The sequence below is a fragment of the Musa acuminata genome, chromosome BXJ3-11 (assembly GCF_036884655.1).
Source record: "Musa acuminata AAA Group cultivar baxijiao chromosome BXJ3-11, Cavendish_Baxijiao_AAA, whole genome shotgun sequence".
NCBI lineage: Eukaryota > Viridiplantae > Streptophyta > Magnoliopsida > Zingiberales > Musaceae > Musa > Musa acuminata.
The window spans coordinates 27,474,901-27,497,765 of NC_088359.1; the positions used below are offsets into that span (position 1 = coordinate 27,474,901).

Below are 22,865 nucleotides of genomic sequence, written 5' to 3' on the forward strand. Positions count from 1 at the left end.
GTCTGATGTGTTGGAGTTAAATGGCTGATGACAGGCGAATTGATGTTGTTATACTCATATCTCATGGATTATAATAGTTGCATTAGTTCAAATCCAGTAAGGAACAATCTTTCCTTGATACAGCTATATTTATAGTGAGCTTTAGAGATTTAATGTAACTACAAATTGTTGGAATATCACTTTTGCTGTTGGATATAAAGACAATAATCAATGTAAGCTAGTTTTATTGAAATTTTGGAAAGCCAAAAAAAGTTCAATCCATTAAGTAGAAGATCACCATATGAACAGCTTCTCAGGAAATAAAGAGCAGTCAAACCATCATTGGAGATCACTGATGTGAGACTAGTATTAGATTAGTGCATCTATAACAAAACTTTCAAGTAATAATGGAGGCTTGAACAAAATATTTTGGCACAACATCGCGCACCGATCAAATGAGCCTCATTGCCATAAAGCGAAAAAAATACAATTGTCTGTTTCCCAAATATATATAGAGAACAAGAATTATTTCAGCAGCTCAATCTGCATTCCGGTCTTTGATGATAGTTTGCATGGCCTTGATGGAGATTTTTTATGTTTATTATATACTATAGTGATTCTGCACCTACTGTTTAGGTGCTGTCACTGGTGCAAGGAGCATTGGTGCAGCGACAGACAGGTCGGCCAGAAGCATGCCATCCATTGAAGCCGCGTTCCAGAACCATAACCTTGTTGATTCCTGCATCTTCCTTCACCTCCGTTAAATAGTCCAGAAACATGTGCGCACAGGATGGCCCACGCACCTGCAAAATCATAATACTAAAGCACATGAGATCTAGCAACTTCGATTGACACAATCAGAAGAACCAATGTAGAATTTCCACATTTAACACAAATAAGTGCAGCTTATCCAAGTAAAGGATTTAAATGCTCAAAGAAAACATCGTTTGTGAATGGTAATCGGGTATATGAAATAATTCAGATTCTAAGAACAACAATGAGAATGTTAAATATCAAGATAAGTTGCAACAGTAGCTAAGAAGAACAAAAACAACGACAAAATCGTAAAATCTCAACTATTAATGGTCTGCTACTTAAACCTTTATCGTATTGAGGTATATAAGCAGTTACATTATGCTTTTAAACAAACATCGAAGCAAAATATTTCATTTTATCGAAGTAATATTTAATTGTTCACGAATGAAAATATTTCTTTTCTTATCTTTCTTAGTAATTCCGCACATCCACCTCAATATTCTTATCTCAATAATGCAAAATTTTTATATATTTCGTTTCTTAATGGTCCAACACTCATACCCTTAGAGCATTTTTTATCAAACAACCGTCTAATTAAATTATTTTTAACTTGAAGGTACTATCACACAAGGCTCCTGAGTACTGACAACCATTGCTATTTCAAGTATCCATCAATCTCTTCATCTTGTTAAACAATTATAATGCTAGTTATTTGTCCGTGTGCTAAAAAGGTGTTGAGCAAAATATCTTAATGGTTAGACTAAATGCAAGTGTCAATTCTTTCAACTAGAGAGAATGAGTATAATAGACTATACAGAAGAAAGACATTTAGGCCGACCAGCAATTCCAAGAGAAACTCAACATGTTGATAATTACTTACCAAAAAAAAAAAAAACATGTTGATAATTAGACTATGATGGTTTGGACAAGTTAACAACCATAGGTGAAGAACATAGACTGGAGCAGCAGACAAAGACATTTAGGCAACCAACAATTCCAAGAAAATCTCCACATGTATATAGTTCTTGATAATTGGACTAAATGACAGTTTGGTCAAGTTGACAACAATAGGTGAAGGACATGTAAGCAAAGTTCTTAATTATATAAATGAAGAAGTTTTGGCTATCACTGATGCAGTAGTAGGGCACAACAGAGTTGAGCAATCTCTTTCATAAAGAAACTTCAAAAGCAAGCTTAGCAGCACAGATTTTCCCATTTTTATGTCATAAGTTCAATTGCGATTATTCATATGAACGTGAAGGGCTTCTCCGCCGATAAGGTAAGCATGACTAAGACATCATGAAGAAAAAGAGCTTCATACCACTTGATGTGATCTCATTATAAGGGACTAGTTTGTCATTTCATAATACCTAATAGCCAGAGTAAGTGCCATCTAACATAGAAATAACACTACACAAGTGCTATAGATTTAGCATAAAGTTTTTTGAATAATAATGGAAAGGGAACAATAATCAGTTACAAAGCAACTACACCTAAGTATGCAATCCATTTAAGATCGAATATATGGAAAGTCTGCAATAACTTCAGCAGAATGCTGATAACCCGATGCATGACATGTTGCCATAGATGCATCATTCTTAACTATTTGAAACAAATCAGAGAAAGCATAACACCAGTTAAGAATGATACAAATTGTTTAATTTGTGAATATAAAGCCAATAGAAAATTCAAATGCAATGAATGCAAATAAGCAGACCTGCAAACCATTGAACCAGAGATGATACTATCAAACCCTGTGAAACCTAGCGGCATCATGAAAACTACAGGCATCCGTATTAAGAATTTTAAATTTTGTTAATGCTTACAGCAGTTTTTACTAGAGTACGCTCCAATATTTAAATTCATTCTGTAACAAAAGTGTGTAAATAGGTTAGGCAAGGACCACTAAGTTTTTCTGCCCATCGATTTCCTTGTTTGCACATGGATGTGCTTAGGCTTGAAAACAGATTTGAAGTCCAACTACACAATTTTTTTAGAATGTGGACTAGGTTGAGTTCGTAATCACTAAAAGGATATGAAAGTACAGCCTAATGCACGAGACACCACCCAATATGCTCAGAAGAGTAAAAAAAAGAGGTTGTTTCCATGATGCAAACCTTTATCACTTTAGGTCACAGAAAAGCACCCTTACATGGGCACCAAGGCTTATCCACTAATCATTAAAATGAGAGCAAATAAAAAAATGATCTATCATAAGTTTTTTTGATAGGATGACCACTAGATCCAAAAGCTTAAATTGCTAGAAAAAAGCCTAACATAAACTTAAACCCTGAGATCCCCTCTCACATGCAAGTTGGGTTAGGTTTGACGCATTTGGGTGCAAGAAAAAGATGAACAAACATTACACAACTACTCATTTATGCGTGAATCAAACACTAGGTAAAATAAACGGCCTGTTTTAATACCATAAGAAGATATATTGGGTAATTCATGACCCATACAAGTTCTATGTGTTGGACTTGGGCTAGTCCACCTGCACTAAACGTGAGGGAGAGTGTTAAGAATATAAATGAATATATTTTTATCTCATCTAATAGTTTCAGCTTTTAGATTGAATGACAGTAATAAAATAGTTTAACAATTTAATCTTTAGGCCATGTTTCTCTTCTTCCAGCACCAAACAGACGCCGCAATACCTTTCAACCAATGAACCTACTCTATAGAACCCTAAAGCAACATACCAGAGCATCATTTTGCCTAAGCAAGATGTAGCACTTCCAACGCTAAAAGCTAATATAGAAAAAAGGCCCAGAAATCTGAATCAGTAAGCTGGCCAGAAACAACTCCCAAACAGAAATCAAAATCCCCAATCACTCATCCCTTTTGATTCCTCATCAACCAAATTAGCTTTTCAGCTGTTCGATCTTAATCACAGCTCATAGCAAGATCAAGACGGCCCAATTCGAGGAGCCTCTGTGCCGGCCATCAAATCGCTGGACCAAATCAAATCGAAGAAATCAAACGGACGCACAGGCTTCCAGCGACCAAACAAGCGAGAAAGAGGGCAAAGGTGAAGGGCGGAAAAGACAACCTTGCTGAGGGCGCAGTGGAAGACAAGGGTGTCCTTGCCCTTGACAGCCTGCAGCAGGTCAGGCATTCGCTCCCCGAAGGTGTCGCTGGCGTAGTGAAGCGACCCCGCGATGTGGGCGTCGTAGCTCCTCTCCTCGTCCCTGCGCCGACACCCATGGAGGAGTCAACCATTCCACGATCCGCCAAGACGGATCACGTTATCATCCACCGTGTTTGTTTAACGCCACCTACCTGACGTCGACGATGGCCACGCGGGGATTGCGAGCGATGGCGATGAGCTGAGAGGCCGTGATGTATGTGAGGCTCCTCGCCATCCTCTCTCCCTCGCTCGCTCTCTCTCTCTCTCTCTCTCTCTCTTGCTGGGGGCTTTCTTGGGTGGCTCGGGATTCATCAAGAACTGGAGGTCCGTCACGCTTTGAGATTCGTGCAGATTGGAAATACCCCTTGAAAAAAGAACAGCTTAAAGTGTTCTTATTTTTTGTTTCATAGAATATCTTCGTCCAATATAATAAACTTTGGTTTTGTAAATAAAGAATTCCTTCACATAATGTTGTGGTCACAAAAAATTGGAGGGTCGTGGTGAATAATTTCTAAATAATGATTGGGATTTTTTTTTTTGTTGATACTTCTTAAAAATATGAAATAGAAAAGAATGATGCAGGATGGAACAAAAATTAGAAAATTAATTAAATAAATTTATTTTAGAAATAATTATCATATCATACTAAAAATGGTTTCTTATTTTTATTTTAAATATTATATATATATATATATATATATATTAAATTTTGATGGAGGGTGACTTGGAGCTCTTTCTTTCACAATAATGATTATATATCGGATGATGATCGATTGTTAATGTATTTTCTATCATTTGTCTCCCCCAATATATATTTCGGGATTCTTATTAGAGGGGTGTGATGTTTAATTTATCCGACAAACCTATTGTCAACCTGCCCCTTTGTAACATTAAAAAGACATGTTAGCACGGGTCAAGTTTTCTCAATCCACATGCCTCATGCATACTTTGCCTTTTACCTCAATCGTAATGGATTCATTTTGGCGAGGGTCAAAATTTTCTAATTCATATGTCTCGGGTACATTTCATCATGTGTCTCCACCGTCTCCACCGTAGCATATTCATCTTGGTGTGGGTCGAGTTTTCCCGACTCACACACCTTATGTGCATTTCGTCTTACGTCTTTATCATAACAGATTCATCTTGGCGAGGGTCGGGTTTTCCCAACTAACATGCTTCAAGCACATTTCCCCTATGCCTACACTCTAGGGAGTTCATCTTGGCACAGGTTGGGTTTTCTCGATTCATATGCCTTTGGCACATTTTGTCTTGACTCACATGCCTCAACTCACATGACTCAAAGTTCCTCTTCATAGGTTTTGTGCGACGATTAGTGCATGAGAAAACCACAAAACTGAAAACCACATATTAATTTTCAGGTCCAATAGAGAGAATGAAGGAGAACTTACGTACTCCATTCTAGTAGTGATCCATATGGTAGACGCAGTAACGATGCTCCTCATATCATTATAGGATCACCCTCTCCACTTCCGAATCCAAGGAAAAGGAGAGGAGGCTGAGGAGAATAAGAGGCGCGACCACCAGAAGTTCTAGCCGTGAGGTTCCTCCTATTTATAGAGGTGTAAGCAACCCTTAATGGATCTTATCCATATTAGATCTTGGATATCTATCCAGTTATCCAATTTGATCTTATCCATAGGATCCAAAATGCTCGGATATCTCATATTCGCACCTCTATTCGTTACAACATCCATCATATGTGTGACTCTCCATGAGTCGATCATGTTAGAACTTCTTCTGACTCAAAACTCCCTTTAATATAGTGAATTATTATCTCCATAATAATTCACTTGACTCATTAACTATGGATGTACTAGGCCACTATGTCATAGTCCTCAAATGGTATAAGGGATCTAATCCATCGGAACTGTCTATCCTCAGTTACCATGTATCTATAGTTCCTCATAAATCTAAAATCTCAGATACTGCATATCAAGCATGGTAATATCATACCCATACAGAACCTTGTCCGAGTCTCACTCTAATCGGATTCTTCCGAAGAACTTCTTCTATCTTAATCTGAACGACCCTCGCTAGAAATTTTGTTTAAGTACACACAAGATATTTCTCTTGTGATATCGAGAGTGGATGATCCTTTGTTGACACTCAATTACCTTTATAAGGTTGGCTATCATTATTGAGAACTGGCTATACCAGATTTGAAACTTTCAAACTTGTAAAATCCGACGTTAAAGAATGAAGTACTCATATAAAACATCTTTGGTATCTCAAGTCTAACGATCAGACACATAACTAGGACTATGGAATCACTGTCTGACGTCGGATATCAATAACCATCCAGTATTCCATAAACGGATCAATTAGTGAACTCATTCTCCAATGAGCACCTGTATTGTACCTCTAGTGTCCCCACACGAGCAACTGTGAGATCGGTCACCTCCATCATATGGATAAAGATACAGTGCACCGGTCTATCTGGTTATCTCGATATTCTTTTCAAGTAACCTATAACCAGGATGATTTAGAGTTTATGTTTAAAAGTGAATTGGTCTCGTTATCATGATCTCATCACGATCTGATTCTTATTGTACAAATCCAAGACATCACAATATACATACAATTAATATATGGTAAAATACCAATAATAATAAACAAAGAGATTATCACAGTGTGTCATATGTGTCATCACTCATATAATTAGCTTGTTGGGCACCTATAACTAATAGAGAAGACTATCTCGAGTGGTAGGACAGCTTCAGTGCTGAATACTAAGCTGAATGGTTATTCTTCCGAGCCGATCTTGAGTATCATTTGGGAGGCCAACAAAATGCTTGGCAGCTCGTCCACCTATATATCCTTTACTCTAATGATCCCCTTCTTTAATCATTTGAGAATATTTTGGTTGGTGACTTTAGCGAGACTATTGGTTTAAGGATAAGTCATTGAGTTAAACCTTAGTTAAATCCCATAGTATTGGTAAAACTCCTTGAACTTTACATTATTGAATCGAGTCTCATTGTCGACGATGAGGGCCCTTGGGATTCCAAAGCAGATGATGATATTCTTCCACATGAATCCCTCAACTTGCTTTTCTGTGGTCGACGATAATGACTTAGTCATTTGCACGTCTCCTCATGCTTACTCGAGACCATTGCCTCAATGGCAATGTATTGGTTAGCCCTCTAAAACACCTCAGGCAGTATTGCTAGTGTTAGGAAACCTAGGAGAGCATTATATAATTATAATAACCAAAGAGACTATACAGCATGTCATATGTGTCATCACTCACGTGATTAGTTTGCAAGACACTTGTAACTAGCAGCTAGTAATTTTTTCATTAACAAAAAAAAAAACGAGAGGGCTTGAGTCTTGTTACCAAGACTTCATCATAAGTGACAAATGAAATTATTATATGCCTTAGATCTCGTTAGTGAATTGAGTGACGAAACGGAGAGTGTTTCTTTCTCTCGTTACTTGAGTCGAAGAAGTATTATCATCATTTGTCTCGAGCGTACATTCCTAAGAAAGTAGAGCTCAAACTCCTTTGCTAGCTAAGGAAAGGAGTCTAACTAAGAATGATTTCAAACTAAGTATATGATCTCTCAGCACCGTAAAAAAAAAAAAAAAAAAAAATGTATAACATATTAGGACATCTATATGATATGATGACATCTGGGCTCGATAGTACGTGCTACTCACAGATACCCTATTTTAACTGGTCTCAAATTCTTAAAAGTACGGGTGTCCGAATCCTTCTATAACAACCTACAGAATAGCCTTCTCGATAAGACGAGGTATCAGTAGCACTCTCCAATGTGTTAGAGAGGGTCTTAGGAAGGTTGTTGGGTTTGGATCAAGTATTTGGTTGTCGGATGAACCCTTCCCTTGAACTTTAGTCGTGAGAAGACAATTAATTTTTATTGTGTGAAGGATCTACCGGTGAACAGAAACTGGAATGTGCAACTATTGAATCATATTTTTTTACCCCCTCCTAGCCTTTGAATCTGACGTTGACGGCTGGGGTTGGAGTCCCCACACGGGGGATTATGATATCTAAAAATATTTATAGATTCTCGAGAGATAAATAAACTTACTATGGGGGAGAAATATTTATAGGATGGTTGAAAAGCTATTTGGGGGTGATGTTCGAAGGTTGAATGTTCTTGCAAGAACATTAGAGGTTTGAAGACTCTTATGGGAAGGCTGCCCACTTGTCTTTGATTCTCTAATGTCATTTATTGCTATGTCGATCAGTGTTGTGTTTGGGGAGTGACTCTGCTGAGAGTATATATTCATTTGCTTCAATCGGGGGGAGACTCTGCTAAGCATATATTCTGGGATTTGCTTCAATCTAAGTTGGGATTCAGATTCTCTTTCATGCACAACCGGTCCAAAGATGACTGTTTGAGGAAGGAAGAATGTTTGGGCAATCAATCTGTCCAATTCCATTGTCTTTGCCACTAATGATTTTGAAGTTTTCAGCATGTATGCAGGGAGGGCAATATGAGTGCCCACAACCTTGCCATGCAGTCTTGGAGGAGAGTCCTGTGTTCTTGGAGACAGATTCTGTCCCTGTTGATTGAAACATACAAAGTCTTGAATGTTAAAATAAAAAAAAATAAAACTGAATTATTTTTCGAACTGGTCATTGAGATTTATAAGTTTGCTGAATGTATCCATAGACATTTTTTTTTTTCAAAGCAGATTCGATCCGAAACAAATCAAGAATGCTTTGATTGAACATGAGTTAGTCAACTGTTCCAAAGTAATATATGATGCGTAAGAAAACTTCCACAAAACAATCGTTTCAACCTAAACAATATGACTTTGTTCTCCATTGTTTCCTTTGTTTTCCTTCATCATACATTGCATCAGTAAATCAAGCTTAGATTCATCCATCGCTCTCGTTCAAGACCAAACTACTAATGCACATCACACGGCAAAGAGATCACCAATAATCAAATACATGATGCTCAAGTGATGGTTCGAGAACTCGAACACCAGCCATTTACAAATATGAATCAGATTTAACTTTGAGGATTTCCCTCTATCCACGACCGTGACACATTTTTGGTACAGAGAAGATATGTAAATGGATATAATTTTGAATGAGTTAATGACGTATGAAAAAGGTTAGCAAATGAGAAGGACATATTATGTACAGAATCAAACAAGGGTTTGTGAGGTTATCTACAAAAAGTTCCACTGCCAATAGACCTTCTCCACGATACCTCCACCGCTGCGGACTGCAAAACGAAGAGTATCAGACGCGGGAGGAACACCCCAAAGCAGTGGCACTACTACTGTCATAGTCAGCTTCTCCAGCAAACCTTCACTGCTCACTTTTTCTGCAGTGACAACCTGCACAAAATATTTCTCGTCTTTTAGCAAACGCCTAAAATCAAAGAGTGAAAAAGAAAGTGACTCAGGAGGTTCAAAGGTGACAAATGCATGGTACTCGACTTTGTATATGTTGTCAGGCAGAGCATCAAAGTTTTAAGTACCATTCGGAACATACCAACCTATATCAAAGATGCAATACAATAGATTTTTTTTAAAATAATTTTAATAATAATACTGGGAAGTATATGTTAGTATGCTGTTATGGATGTCATACACTTGTTATGTTACCAACCCATTCCTTATAAAGCATTACCAATGAGAAGCACCTCCAAGACTAAATCAAAATGCGAAAAAAACAAAATGATTTTTCACATCCATTTTGTCAAACACCCATCCCTTTGATATGGCCAAAAGCCCTTTTTAACACTATTCACCCCCTTAAATGTGGTCAAGTTACTTTCCTAATTCCATTTTCCCTATTACAAACACCTGATTTTTCTTGTTAAATAAGGGTGTTTGACAAAAGATGTTGGAAGAATTCCTGAAAATAAAAAAGGTAGTGACAATAACAGACTCCATCAATCAACATATCGATCTCAGTAGCCAGATTTTTCTAACCTGGACACCTGGCTAATAGTGTAGGTTACCAAGGCAATGTTCAAACCCAGGAATAAACTTTTTGAGACTTGGTTATGACCTATCAACTATTTTTCCCTACAACAGCTGAAATCATAGCACACCATAAGAAACAATCCAGTGTAATCCACTGTGCCAAAAACAGTGGGGAGTATTCTCTCTTGATGGACTTCTTATCATGTTCCCATTAAGTTGCATATTCCACAAACACATCTACTCAAGCAGTTTAAAGCAAGCTGATACCCAGTAAACCTCACAGATAATCAGATGAATGAGACAGTTGACCACTTTTAAGGTCTATGGTTTGACTTTGGCTGATAACGCTACCAAGATTGTTGATCTTATGAACCTAGTTTCTCCTGATGGCATTTTCAACAACTGTAACTGTGGATACATACTACTTCATGAAGAATGTTTCAGAACCTTAATGGAGAATTGGAGATATTAATTGTTACCAAATAAACAACGGTCAACAAAGATAACCAATCCATGAACCGAAAAAGGCCAGTATATTCCTTCCTAGATATATCAATGAGTTTAAGGTAACAATTTTGCTGCCTGCTAATTTCTAGCACGTTCGATAACTAATTTTCTTGTAAGTTCATTTTCAGATAATATATTTTTGTTCATCTACCAAATGATTCTTATCAACTAAAAAAGAACATGAGATATAACATTCTATTGCAAATTGTTCATGTACTGTAATCAAGTCCATTCTGTGGCAAAATGTTTGTGTACTGCAATCAAGTCCAGATCCTTAAGAACTAGAAGCTACTTCAATAAAACAACAAAAATGTCACTTAAGGACATACCTCACCACCGTGCTCTACTATAGTATCTTCAACAACATCACTCAGCATTTCAATGGACCGGCAAAAGCCAAAGATACACAACCTTCTCCCCATATCAAGTCCCTATTAAAAACATTAGAACAGATTAATCATAAACCTAGAGACAGATGAAGACTACATAGCTTCAGTAGACACACACATTTGTTGCTGCAATATCAAAGAGTGCACCAAGACAAAGTCCTTGATTGGGATCCATGTAATCACTCTCCTGAAAGCGCTGAACACTTTTTGTTACCGGTGATTTTCCTTGCCTCTTCTGAACAACATATATGAACATTAAAAAGCATTAATATCCTAGAAAGAAATGAGTAATTGATGATCCGTATGTATGCTTATACATGCCAGGTGAAGCATACGTTTTCTTGTGCCATATAAAGCACAGCCAAATTAAGACACAAGAACACACAATTTAAGATGATTAATATGTAGCAAAAAATTATCTCAAGGAATATATTATTTTGTTCAACAAACAAATTTCTAAAGACATTAACCAGGTAGATTTTTTATTGGTAAACAAATATTGATTCGAGACAGTCAATGTGAATATTTTGTAAACTGAGACACCAGCAAGGAAAATCACCTATAATATGGCAGAAGCGAGGTGTGATATATCTACATAAGCTAATATTCAGCTACAACAGACACTAGAGAATAGAAGAACACTATGTCCTGAGAAAGATTTGCCTTGTAAAGTTAAGATACCCAACAATTTTAACATAATAGTTAAAGAGAAAGAATATGCTTAAAAAATGGTTAGGGAATAAAGGTACTTAATGCATGAAATATATTTTAAAATTCCATTACCCTTACCTGAGGAAATCGACGAGGAACCAAAGATCCTCCTATCTGGATGAGCCCTTCAGAAGTAAAAAGAGTGATTCTATCTTCAGGGACCCACTCGATGGCTGTGAAATATTCAAGAACAGCCATAATTTCCAATCAGAGATCAAGAAGCTTGACACAAACAGACGAGAAATGACCAGTAGAGAAGCAAATGGAATAGCTCAGTTACAACAATATCTGGAGCACAAGACTGAAAACATTTTAATCATCACACAATTATATAAGTGGAGCTGCATCAGGATTCTGCAAGATATAACAAAGTCTTTCAAGAATAGTTGCATCATCTTACAGTGACACAACTATTTTACGAATAATACAATACAGCTAAACTGCACAAATAAACATACCCCACATATCAGATTCATTTCCTGTTCATAAGCATATTGAATTTTATGTATGTGAGAGTTCTATGACACTAGCTTTTCTTGAGTGCTTCGAGTAGCTGAAGTTCCAGACATTAATTACAAAAAGAATGTGTTTCTAGAGTATAGATTCTAAGTGATGAAAAACTAGTAGATCATTCAAAACTTTTATCTGAATGGGAAAAGATTAAAATTCTTAAATTATTATGCACGGCTTAGCTGGTTTCTGGTCTGTGCTCTAAGAAACCAAAATATCAGTTAGGCATATGCTCCCATGCCATGAATCAGCTATCGTTGCTCAGAGTTACCATATTTTCTCATCCTAATAAACTGACAGCTCTTACACACGTTTTGTGTCGACAAGCCCCAAATTCCAAAGACTAAGCATGAAATCTATGATGTTCTAATTCCAGTCCCTCCATATTTCGTTTCAGACAATAACACTTGAACAGAATCTGTTATGTAGGTTCATACGAGGCGATATTTACAACCAAAGAGAATGTCTTTAATAAGTTCATAACCGATACCAAAACCCTGTTCCCGCAAATGATTCATGAATATAATTTTGCAACAGATTGTGATCTGAGGAAGAAAATCCTGAAATCTTGGATTCACCGATTACACACGGGACACGCCAAGTCGTGCAGAATTCACCAAAAAACAATCAAAATGAAACCCTAATATTCAAAGGTCAAGGTTTGCGAAGCGTACTTGGGCCGTCGGAGAAGACGGAAGATTCCCAGGGGTAAGGCACATAGGGATCGTCCCCGAAGCAGCCACCTTCGTCGTCTGATTCCTTGGCGCGAGGACGGGGCGATCGGTGGCCGCGGAGGACCAAGAGCTTGGGAAGAGAAGGAGCGGGGGAAGAAGAAGAGGGAGAGGCACGGGAGCGGAGGAATGCGAGTTTCCTCCTCGATGGGTTGGCGTCGGGGGAACGAGGGCGGGCGCCGCGCAGGGCGTGGAAGGAGGGCGAGAACCAGAGGGAAGAGGAATCGGCCATGCCCGACGTCGTCGATCCAAGAATAGAAGCCGTAGGCGACGGAGACAAGGAAGAGGAGCACACGGGCGGTGGGGAAGGCGGAAAGGTTGACAACCGTGGGAAGATTCCGTGGTCGTAATAAACACCGGTCTCCGTTTCTCTTCTCCTCTCCTGCCGTCAACAACAAGCCTCCTGTGGGCCCCGCAATTCGAGCATCTACGAATCACACGTCAGGTACCGGCGCGTGTATCTGTTGACGAACAAAGGACGTGTTGCTCATTTTCAACGTGCACGATTCAGGATCATCGACCACTTCGATTTAAGATAGAGGGCGGGTCCCACCAAGCTCAAGTTCTGCTACAAACACGAATTTTAATTGATTCTAAAAATGAAACAAACAACATATAATAAAATCATGTCATCAGAATGGCAAACACATCAATCAATGAAATCAACAAGAGATCGATCTTAATAAAAGGAATCAAAATGTGACTTTGATTCAAGTCAAATCTCCAATAAGCCAACTGATGCCAGAAAATTATAAATCTGCGCACCGCCATCAATCAGAGTTAAGACGAGTTCTGTGGCAAAAAGTATAATTTGACAACATCCACTCAAATATTCTATAAGATCAGATAAATATAGCCAATGTAATTTGGAGAATTAGAGCTTCAACCATTGCTGCTTAAATGCAGCAATTGATATGACCAGGGATTGAAAGAAATGCTTCTTATTGACTGGGCAATGTGACAAGATATCATAATGGTTTAGCAACCACAACGTTACATTTTTGCAGTTGAATTTGAGCTCTTGTTCTTTGAGCCACAAAATAAGAAGAATTGTTGTTTGACCTCCTTAGGTCGAAACCTACTTGTGCATTGATGTTTAACATGTTATTGCTATTCCTGGAGGGAGACTTCCTAGTTCATGACCCTGCGAAACCGATAGCAGCAATCAGAAGCTGACTTGGAAGGAAAGAATCTAGGTCGAGAAGTTTCCTTACCTATGTGTTTTCCATCATGGAACTGTGCATTCTTTGATGATTTAAATGTTTCTAAAAATTCCTTGGCCCTCTGCAGCTCGAGCTTCTGTCTGGCCCTGTCCCACTTGTGCTCAGCAGCCAAAATCTGAATTACACGAGGCAATGCCCGGCATGCTGCATCAGTGTCAAGAAATGCAAGGCGAGATCTCCGAGCAATGAAGTCGACGGCCGACTCGCAGTACTCGTTACGAGCACAATATGCAACCTCAGCCTCCAGAAAGGGGTAACCATGGGCAAGCCGCTTCCCTAAGTTCTCATTCTGCAAAAATCACACAAGTAAACCATTAAAATTTATTTACACACATATGAAGTGTTCAAATCATGTAGATATCAACTCGAGAACAATGATAAAACCATTGGAAGGTTTTTATTTATCATTGTTATTAAAATTTCTGCCAAGTTGCATTCTGAAGTGACAATTTGCATGTGTACTGCAAATAAACCAACCTCTTTCTAGCCACTGATTACATTGCGGTTACAGCATCCTGAAAACCAAACTTAATCCAAAAGTCAAATTACTATATACCACTTAAATTGAGATTGTATGGCGATGCTATTAAAGGGTCTATCCTGACATATGTTAATTATAGTGTGTTGTCACAGAGTTTTACACCATAAAATATCATGCATCTTATATCAATGAAGCTGAGCACAACCTGAGCAATAGCAGCCACTTGTTCAGCCAAAGTACCATATGCATGAGATAAATGCTTCGAAATAGCACTATCCATCACCCCAGGAATAACTTTTCCGCTATGTGTTCTTTTCATGCGGACATAGTGCTGAGCAAGAAAAGTGAATGATGCGGGATCCCAACCATATCCACCAACAAGGTGCAGGTTGTCAGTCACACAACCATTAGCAGGGTTCAGCTTGCCTGACCTTATAGCAGCATCAACAGCATCTTCAGCCATGCTGACAAGAACATGCAGAGTTCATTAAAGTAATTTTGAAACTGTCCAAGAATATCAAATCTCCTATAACAATTTATGAATGAATATGGAACTCAATGCAAACACTTGCACATTACAAGGAACCGTCGGTAACTATAGATTGTACATCTTTCAACATAAACTATAATGCAACAAGGACCTTCACTAAATTATGCTCTGATACATGGAATAACAAAATGAATTGTGTTCATTTTAAGTCAAGAACCAGAAACTACAAATTAATCAATTAGAACTATTGAAGATACGGTAAGCTTTTATATCTGTTAGATCAATAGTCAATATTTCTACAACTCATCATGCTTGCTCGCAAAATCCAGTAAATAAGTGCTCATAAAATACTTCAGATACCTCAGTTAAAGACTTGTTTATGTAGTACAAAATAACTATTCACGGTCACAGTAGCATACCCTTCCATGACATTCAGATCCCTACCAGACCAAACAAAACATGCATTTGGATGAAAATACACAAGGTAGCTTTCTGTTGTGTAAAGATTATATCTCATCATTTGCAAAGAGACCTTCATCAACAAACTGGAATATTTTAATAAATTTTACCTTCGATAAGTAGTCCACTTTCCACCAGTAATTGTGATTAAACCAGGATGATCTTCACGGACAATATGATCTCTGGATATACTCTCTGTGTTTTTTGCAGATGGATCCATGGCCAATGGCCGTATACCACTCCAAGCAGAAAGCACATCTGATCGTCTCACCTGAGGTTTTTAACCATATTATAAATCCAATTCTGCAATTCTATTCTTCCAATGAAGCTATCTACTAATGCAAATTAAATCAAATGACCACAACTTCAAAATACAAGTAGTTCCAAGTCTTTCATGTTGAAGAATTCAAAAGCATCCCTAAAATTCAAGTTGCTTGAGAGCCTAAGTGCCCAACTTCCCATGTTATACATCCTGCATGGGCAATATATCGACCCTCATATAACACCACACTACATGAAGCATACATAAGATGTCTCAATCTCTTGAAGATGTCCTACATTCCTAACCTACCCTTCCTTTCCAAGTAACAAAATGTTCTAGCAGTACATTTTACGAAGAATGGACACTACAGAAAATTCTAAGCAAATGCTAGTCAGTCTTAGCAGTGAGCACAGCTAAAAGTGGAGGGAGAATGAATATATTGTTTGAAGTATTCATTTAGGACTTGCTTCAAGCCTTCAACTAAATTACCCTATAGATTTTCAAAAAGCCAAATTTTTTAGCCATTTGAAAAAATTTTGGTGGCAAGGAATATGGGAGCTTCCCATTATCCCTCGCTTTAAGATTTTCTGCTAGAAAATAATCCACAGCTGCCTCCCTACTTAGGATAGATTGGCTCTTGTGTTTGGAAATGCTGTCGTTTGCATCCTGTGTGGCTCTCAGCCTATGTTTCTTGATCCTATTTTCTTCAAATGCTCTAAGTCTCTTAATCATATTTTCATTAAATGATCTTTTCCAAAAATATTTTGGAACACTTGTGAACAAAAATTGGATACTCAATATAAGATTTTTGTAAATTGGCTTGAGAGGTTTTGGCCAAGTGAAATGATCCAAATTAATTTGGCTTATTGATCCTGAGAGTCTTAGTAGATAATATTCTCTCATTGATTTGGAAAGCCTGCAACAGTGGTTCCTTTAATGGTACTAGGTAGGACTGGTCCTTGCACTACTTTCATGTTTATATTTTTAACTGTAACAAGTTCCAAAATTATAAAGGAATGCATGATATGTGTTACATTTAGGTTATGTATGAATGTCCTATGTGCCTATGTTTAGGTTATATTCTAAACTGTCTCATTGATTTTGTGCATTTACATCTATTCTCTTGCTCCTGAAGTCACTACTATTCATTTCTATGGTTAGCATCTGTTTTCCCTTATCCATTAAGACTTATCATGTAATTGTTTGTCATCTTGACACACTATAATGCCCTCAACTTTATTTGCTTAACAAATCAATATAAACAGTAAATGAATATTAATTCACTGAGTAGAGTTTGTGCATTATTCTACATCTATTCTTTTGCTGGTTACAGACTTCTGTGGCTACTATCCATTTTTCCCATTATGATTTATGGAGTGTTTGCTCTTCATATCCTGACGCACTATAATGCCCTCAACTTTATTTGCTTAATGAATAAATTTAAACAGATTATGCATCTTATTCATTTTAGCAAGTAAACTTAAAGGAGGGAATTGTTTTCCTAACTAAACATTCAACACAGAGTTTGTTCTTCATCCTTGTTTTCCATTCTTTATAAAAGATCTGTCAACAGAAGACCCATCAGAGACAATTTCATTCTTCCTATGGATTTCTAGGTTTTTATCTTTCCAATCACTCGTTAGGATTCTCAGGCAACAATCTCAAAGACAATAGACACACAGCAGTCTTCTTTCCGACATAGCCTAGTGATACCAAGTATTTTTTTGGACAGTAAGGAAGGGGAATCAAGATGTATAAGCTGATTACTGGTAAAGGAAATGACAATGTGAATTACTGAGTAATTCTCCTCCATTTTGTCTTGATTCCTAAATAATACTAGGTTATAAACTTTACAGAATAGTTGTATGTAATCCGAACAATTCCACAAGAATGGAAACTGAAAAGCAAGAAAAACACATCTATTCACGACACCAAATAAATTCTAAGTTGAGCTGAGTACATCATAACCTTGTAAAAGAGAACTGTATACTTCCAAATAAAAACTGTTCAAGCAAAATCTGCTTAAATTAAAAAGTGGAAAAATAAAGCAGCCATTTACAAACCTGAACATTAAGATAGTTACAAATGGCATCCAATATGAATTGTATTTCATCTTCATGTGGCTCTGGGAGCATTGTAATGGCAGTGTTGGAGTCTGTAGTTCCAGCAATCGTCCTTCCCAACCAGGGTAACATAAAAACAACACGGCCATCTTTAGTTTTTGGAACAATTAGCCCCATTCCCTCAGGAGAATAATAATCAGGAAGCACTATATGGACACCGCTACTTGGACAAATCATTGCTGATAAATCTTTGTTGGCCATTTTTCTAACACTATCACAGAATGGTCCAGCCGCATTTACAACAACTTTTGCATATGCATTGAACTCTTTCCCTGATACAATTTATAGGTGTTAAGGAGCATAACAAGTGGAAGAAGATACATTAGCTACCCTACTAGACAAAACAAACCGTATTTTTTTTTATGTAAATGCTAAAAAGAATAATTTCAAGCATAACCAACATAAAAGTAGGACAAGGTTTCCCCCAGCATGGTGATTAAAATGCCCCATCCAATACAAGCAAAATGGCAGTCACCTCTCCATGTGACTCTAAAGTCATCCAGCAACATACTACAGGCCATTAATGCCCATTAATGCAGTCATTTAACAAAATACTATAGGTTTTGTTATCTTCAATAACATAGCGGAAAGTCATTTAACACATACCCCACTGATGCCCACAAAGATTATTTGAATACTTCAGTTTTATATGATAAAATTATCATGTATTGAGAGAGCAGAGGCTCGTGGTAGCAAAAGCCATATATTGTCGATTAGATATCAAAGGGTTCTGCTGACAATTCCTTTAAAAACAATGACAAACACTTTGAGATTATTATATAAAGGTTACATATGGGGAACACTTTAACACCATAATTTTTGTTATAAAAAAAATCAGCACTAAATCTGATAAGCAGATTATACTAACACTGATAAAAGTTGGAAAAAAAAAGAAGCTTATTAGATGACGGTCTAATCCCACATTTACAACTTTAAGAGAAGGAAAGAAGAGAACTAAGGTTTGCTTGGTGTTACCTGATAACTGGTCACGGATACGTGCGCCAATTATCCGTTCACCAAAATCATCCTTGATCAAAGATATCACTTCTGCATGGTTAAGCACTGTTGCACCCACTAGTGCAGCACTACAAGCCAGTCCTACATTCAGCCGGGAGTCATTCATTTGTCCATCATAATAAACAACTGTTCCCTTCAAGCTCCCGTTGTGACCCTTCCTAGACAGAGTTGGAAAAAGTTCAACTGACTCATTTGCAGAATAATATCGTGAGAGATGTAGCATCCTTCGACCAGCAACGAGATCATATAATTTCAGTCCCATCCAATAATATACAGCCTCAAACCATTCAAAACAAGGTGTCATGCATGGTAAAGCTTGACATAAGTGTGGGGCATTCTCAATGACCTGTTTACGCTCCCTTAGTGCGTGGAAAACAAGCTTCAACTGCCCATAATCAAGATTAAACACAGCTTTTTCCAGATATCGTACACCTGAAAACAAAGTACTAGTGAAATGAGAATAGAAAACAAAATAGCCATAAATAACCTTCATAGTATTTATTTGTTTGGAATATTATCTTAATATAATGGATATATGGTGGTCAAATTGTTTGATAACCCTCGTCCATTTCAATCATTCCAATCTAGTTATCAGAGCAAATGGCATAAACCATAGAATTTCATCTTGAATATATATGCAGCACAATAACTGGAAAACAACCTTTGTTCATCCTGTTCAGTGATGAAAAATCCAATTGTCTCACTTCCTGATATGTTTACAGCATGGTCAGTGTGACACTTATTACCAGAGTGTCTACTGTAAATCCATTTTCATATGAAAATCTTAAAAGTTCTATTGATATATTTCCCTATATCAATAGGATGATGTGCATGTCTTTCCTTTTACTTTAATGTGTGATAAACTATAATAGTAAGAAAAATATATACCTCAACTAACCCTAAGTTACTGGAGCAGGTGTGGGTATGTACCAAGTGCTAATGTAGATTCGAGAAAGCCGTAAGTTATACAAATATAATTGTAGGAATCACGTAGAAAGCTTCAATCTGTACATATTTACATATGCTCAATCAGGCATTTTATGAAGTTTTTTTCATGCTTCACATAAATATATTATGCATGAATGAAACAGAAACTTTACAAATATCTTTTGAATTATACTTATTATTCTTGTTGCTATGTAAATAAAAATTTGTACACTATAAAAGTTGTGTTTTTCATCAATTAAAAGAAGTGATGCCTTTAAAGAAGAAAATTAAAAAATATTAAGATTTTTTAGCTAACTTCATCATTTATTTGCAATCAATAGCACAAATGTAAAACCAGGGTCTGTCGTACCGAACCGTACCGCCCGATATGGGCGGTACGTACCGGTCCGATAGATTGTCGGTACGCGGACCGCCTGTTACCAGTCCGAGTGTACTGTAGCATTGTAGCAGTGCTACAGTACTCGGTACACCTGGGTGTACCGCTCGGTATACCGTACCATATCGGTACCGAGCCCAGATCGAAATACCGGTACGGTATTGCGAACCTTGTGTAAAACAACAAGTTTTAAATTTATTTGTTCAAGTTTTATTAGAAACATAGCAGTGTCATAGTTTTGAATTTATGGGAGACAGTTCAGAAATTATGGAATTACATGTCCAGTATTAGGAGCCACAACAAATACACATACAAGCTTCTGAATCATAGAAGTGTGCCTCCTTCTATGTGACTCCAGAAAGGGTACCTTAAGGGTTACCCAAGGTTGCTGCTACTAAGAATTGATCTTACCAACCCCCATCAAAAGACTAGATTTAATATTTTTCTGCAGAATGTATCTGTTATAAATTTCATTCATATAATACACATATAAGCTTCTGATTCACAGAAGTGTCACCAAAAGGGGGTACCTTAAGGCTTACACAAGGTTGCTGCTATTAAGAATTGATCTTCCTAGCCTCCTATCACAGAACTAGATTTAAAACATATTATTGTCATATCTGTTGGAAATTTCATTCATGTAAAATTGTAAGATATTGAATAACACTGGAATTTATAACCATTGACTAGTTAAGATCACAAGACTATTTTACATGTGTATCTTTTGAAACTTTAGTGGATAACTCAAGACCAAATGTTCTTCTTTTATTGAAGGATCATCATACTATTTTAATCTCTTTTAGTCATTACATGATTAAAACAAAAACATTTTAGTTTTGTTCAAGAAAACACTGTGTTTCTCCACATAGCACTAGAAACCAAACTTTCTGGTTCTCACTCTACTGCAGAATGCTCCAACTGGCAATTTAAGAAAGTTTACTGGGTTTTTACTTTTAAAGCTACAGGTCTTAAGCCATTTAAGAAATATTATTTCTAAGCATTAGTTATGGTTGCTTGATTGCACATAGCTTTTCTTATCTGTAATAAAATAAATGCACTCTAATTGCAAATGCTACACTTAATAAAAGAAGGAAATGTAGTCATATGTGCACACACACACACACACACACACACACACACACACACACACACACACACACATATATATATATATATATATATATATATATATATATATATATATATATATGGGCATTTGTGACTGAAATTTGCAGCTTCCTGATGTTAACTGTAACATTGGAAACTTGAATTCAGCCTTTTCTGTCAAAAGGAACATACTTAAGATCAAGGTTGTTCACATGTCAATTTAAGTGTACAAAGAATCAACTTATGGCAAGTACAGATGCAGGAAGCAGTTGTATAGCAAGCAATCAAGAAGATATATTTGGTGAGATGCCTGCAACCGTGATTGCATGACTCCTAGTTGCTAGCAACAAAACAACCCTAAATGAATGATATGTCTTTCACCTCTGCAAAATCAATATTATTTGCTGCATTATTTCCTTAGCCTCATGTTCTATTCTTTGTCAAACATACTTGAATGTGTTTGGAACATGCACTAGGATGGATAAAGGATACTAGATAACTCTTAAGAGTCTTTAGTCATAAGGCAGATTTTGTTTTGCTCCTATTCTTTAGGATGAGTAAATCTCACCTTCTCTAATATCAGTTCTAGCTCATCGAACTGTCTTTCCTAAAAATGGTGCATCGGACTCTGTAAACCCCATAAAAAGGAAAGAGGATTCTTTTAATGCCAAAGTAAGCAATACAAATGCAGCAACTACCAGACACATCAGTGAACTTCGGCCAGTTTAACAAATTAACGTGCAAATATCAAGAAGAAAGTATCTTTGATATTCTTTAGCTCACACATTCGATATCACAGACAGCTAAAGATACAAACTACAAAGGCTCATAAGAGATCAGATGATTTGTAGAATTAACATTTTGCTTAAGTACCAGAAATTTTCTCATCTCCTACTGCATCTTATAGTACGTTCCAATAAAAGAAACTCTAAGGATCGAACTTTTGGCGAAGCTGGGCGTATAAACACACTAAAGGCCACATCTTTACCAAAATGAATAATTCTATTGTTCACATTTTAAAAAAAGAGAAAAAGAAGTAACATATAAGATCTCGGTCAATAAAGAAACGAAATTGAGAATCCTCACCGCCATGGATCAGTTTAGTAGACCTCGAAGAGGTCCCCGACGAGAAATCCTCCCTCTCGACGAGGCCAACGCGGAGCCCACGGGTGGCGGCATCGAGCGCGGCGCCGCACCCGGTGGCTCCGCCGCCGATCACGAGGACATCGAGCGGGTTGATGACGCTGGTCCCTATCAGGGCCGACTCCTGGACCTCCCTCGGCGGGATCGCGGCGGCGGGATCGGCGATCCTCCGCCGAGCGGCGTCGAGCCCTGCGGGGCCGCGGTCGCTGGCAGAGGCCGGCGGCTGCACGAGCGCGACCGCCGCCCAGGTCGCGCCCGAGGCGGCGAGGACGGCACCCAGCCCTCTCAATCGAGAAGCGGTAGCCATCGTCGGGAATTGGGATTCTTGGACTCGGTTCCTTCTTTAAGGTGGGGAGGAGTCGTCTTTGGAAAGAAGGAACAGTAATATGGAGAGAGAACGGGTGTGGAGTAAATGCCGGTATGAAAATAATGGGACCGGAAATAGCACGCAACGTAGCGGATGCGGTAAGAATCCGATAAGATGATCCGATCAGATGCGGGTTGGAGTGGTAGAATTCGATCTGTGACCTGATCCGTGGATTACACTAACCAGTCGTCTTTTGGTACATCCGTATATATATATATA

At 37.6% G+C, this 22,865-nt stretch overlaps 3 protein-coding genes across 3 annotated transcripts; all 3 read right to left on the minus strand.

Annotated features, from left to right (window-relative positions):
- Nucleotides 1–321: 321 nt before the first annotated feature.
- LOC135652680 (arsenate reductase 2.2-like) lies at nt 322–4,178 on the minus strand. The gene is made up of 3 exons (XM_065173815.1): nt 4,018–4,178; nt 3,788–3,926; nt 322–782 (listed from the first exon to the last, which is right to left on the minus strand). The coding sequence occupies exons 1-3, from the start codon at nt 4,098–4,100 to the stop codon at nt 612–614; spliced, it is 393 nt and encodes a 130-aa protein (XP_065029887.1). The 5' UTR covers nt 4,101–4,178; the 3' UTR covers nt 322–611.
- A 4,624-nt stretch (nt 4,179–8,802) lies between these two features.
- LOC135583906 (uncharacterized) lies at nt 8,803–12,986 on the minus strand. Its single transcript, XM_065173685.1, has 5 exons — nt 12,594–12,986; nt 11,488–11,582; nt 10,817–10,933; nt 10,639–10,740; nt 8,803–9,208 (listed from the first exon to the last, which is right to left on the minus strand). The coding sequence occupies exons 1-5, from the start codon at nt 12,880–12,882 to the stop codon at nt 9,038–9,040; spliced, it is 774 nt and encodes a 257-aa protein (XP_065029757.1). The 5' UTR covers nt 12,883–12,986; the 3' UTR covers nt 8,803–9,037.
- A 589-nt stretch (nt 12,987–13,575) lies between these two features.
- Nucleotides 13,576–22,682, minus strand: LOC103971678 (glycerol-3-phosphate dehydrogenase SDP6, mitochondrial). Its single transcript, XM_009385761.3, has 7 exons — nt 22,223–22,682; nt 18,664–19,137; nt 17,629–17,960; nt 15,414–15,574; nt 14,560–14,818; nt 13,865–14,162; nt 13,576–13,794 (listed from the first exon to the last, which is right to left on the minus strand). The coding sequence occupies exons 1-7, from the start codon at nt 22,584–22,586 to the stop codon at nt 13,787–13,789; spliced, it is 1,896 nt and encodes a 631-aa protein (XP_009384036.2). The 5' UTR covers nt 22,587–22,682; the 3' UTR covers nt 13,576–13,786.
- Between the last annotated feature and the right edge of the window lie 183 nt (nt 22,683–22,865).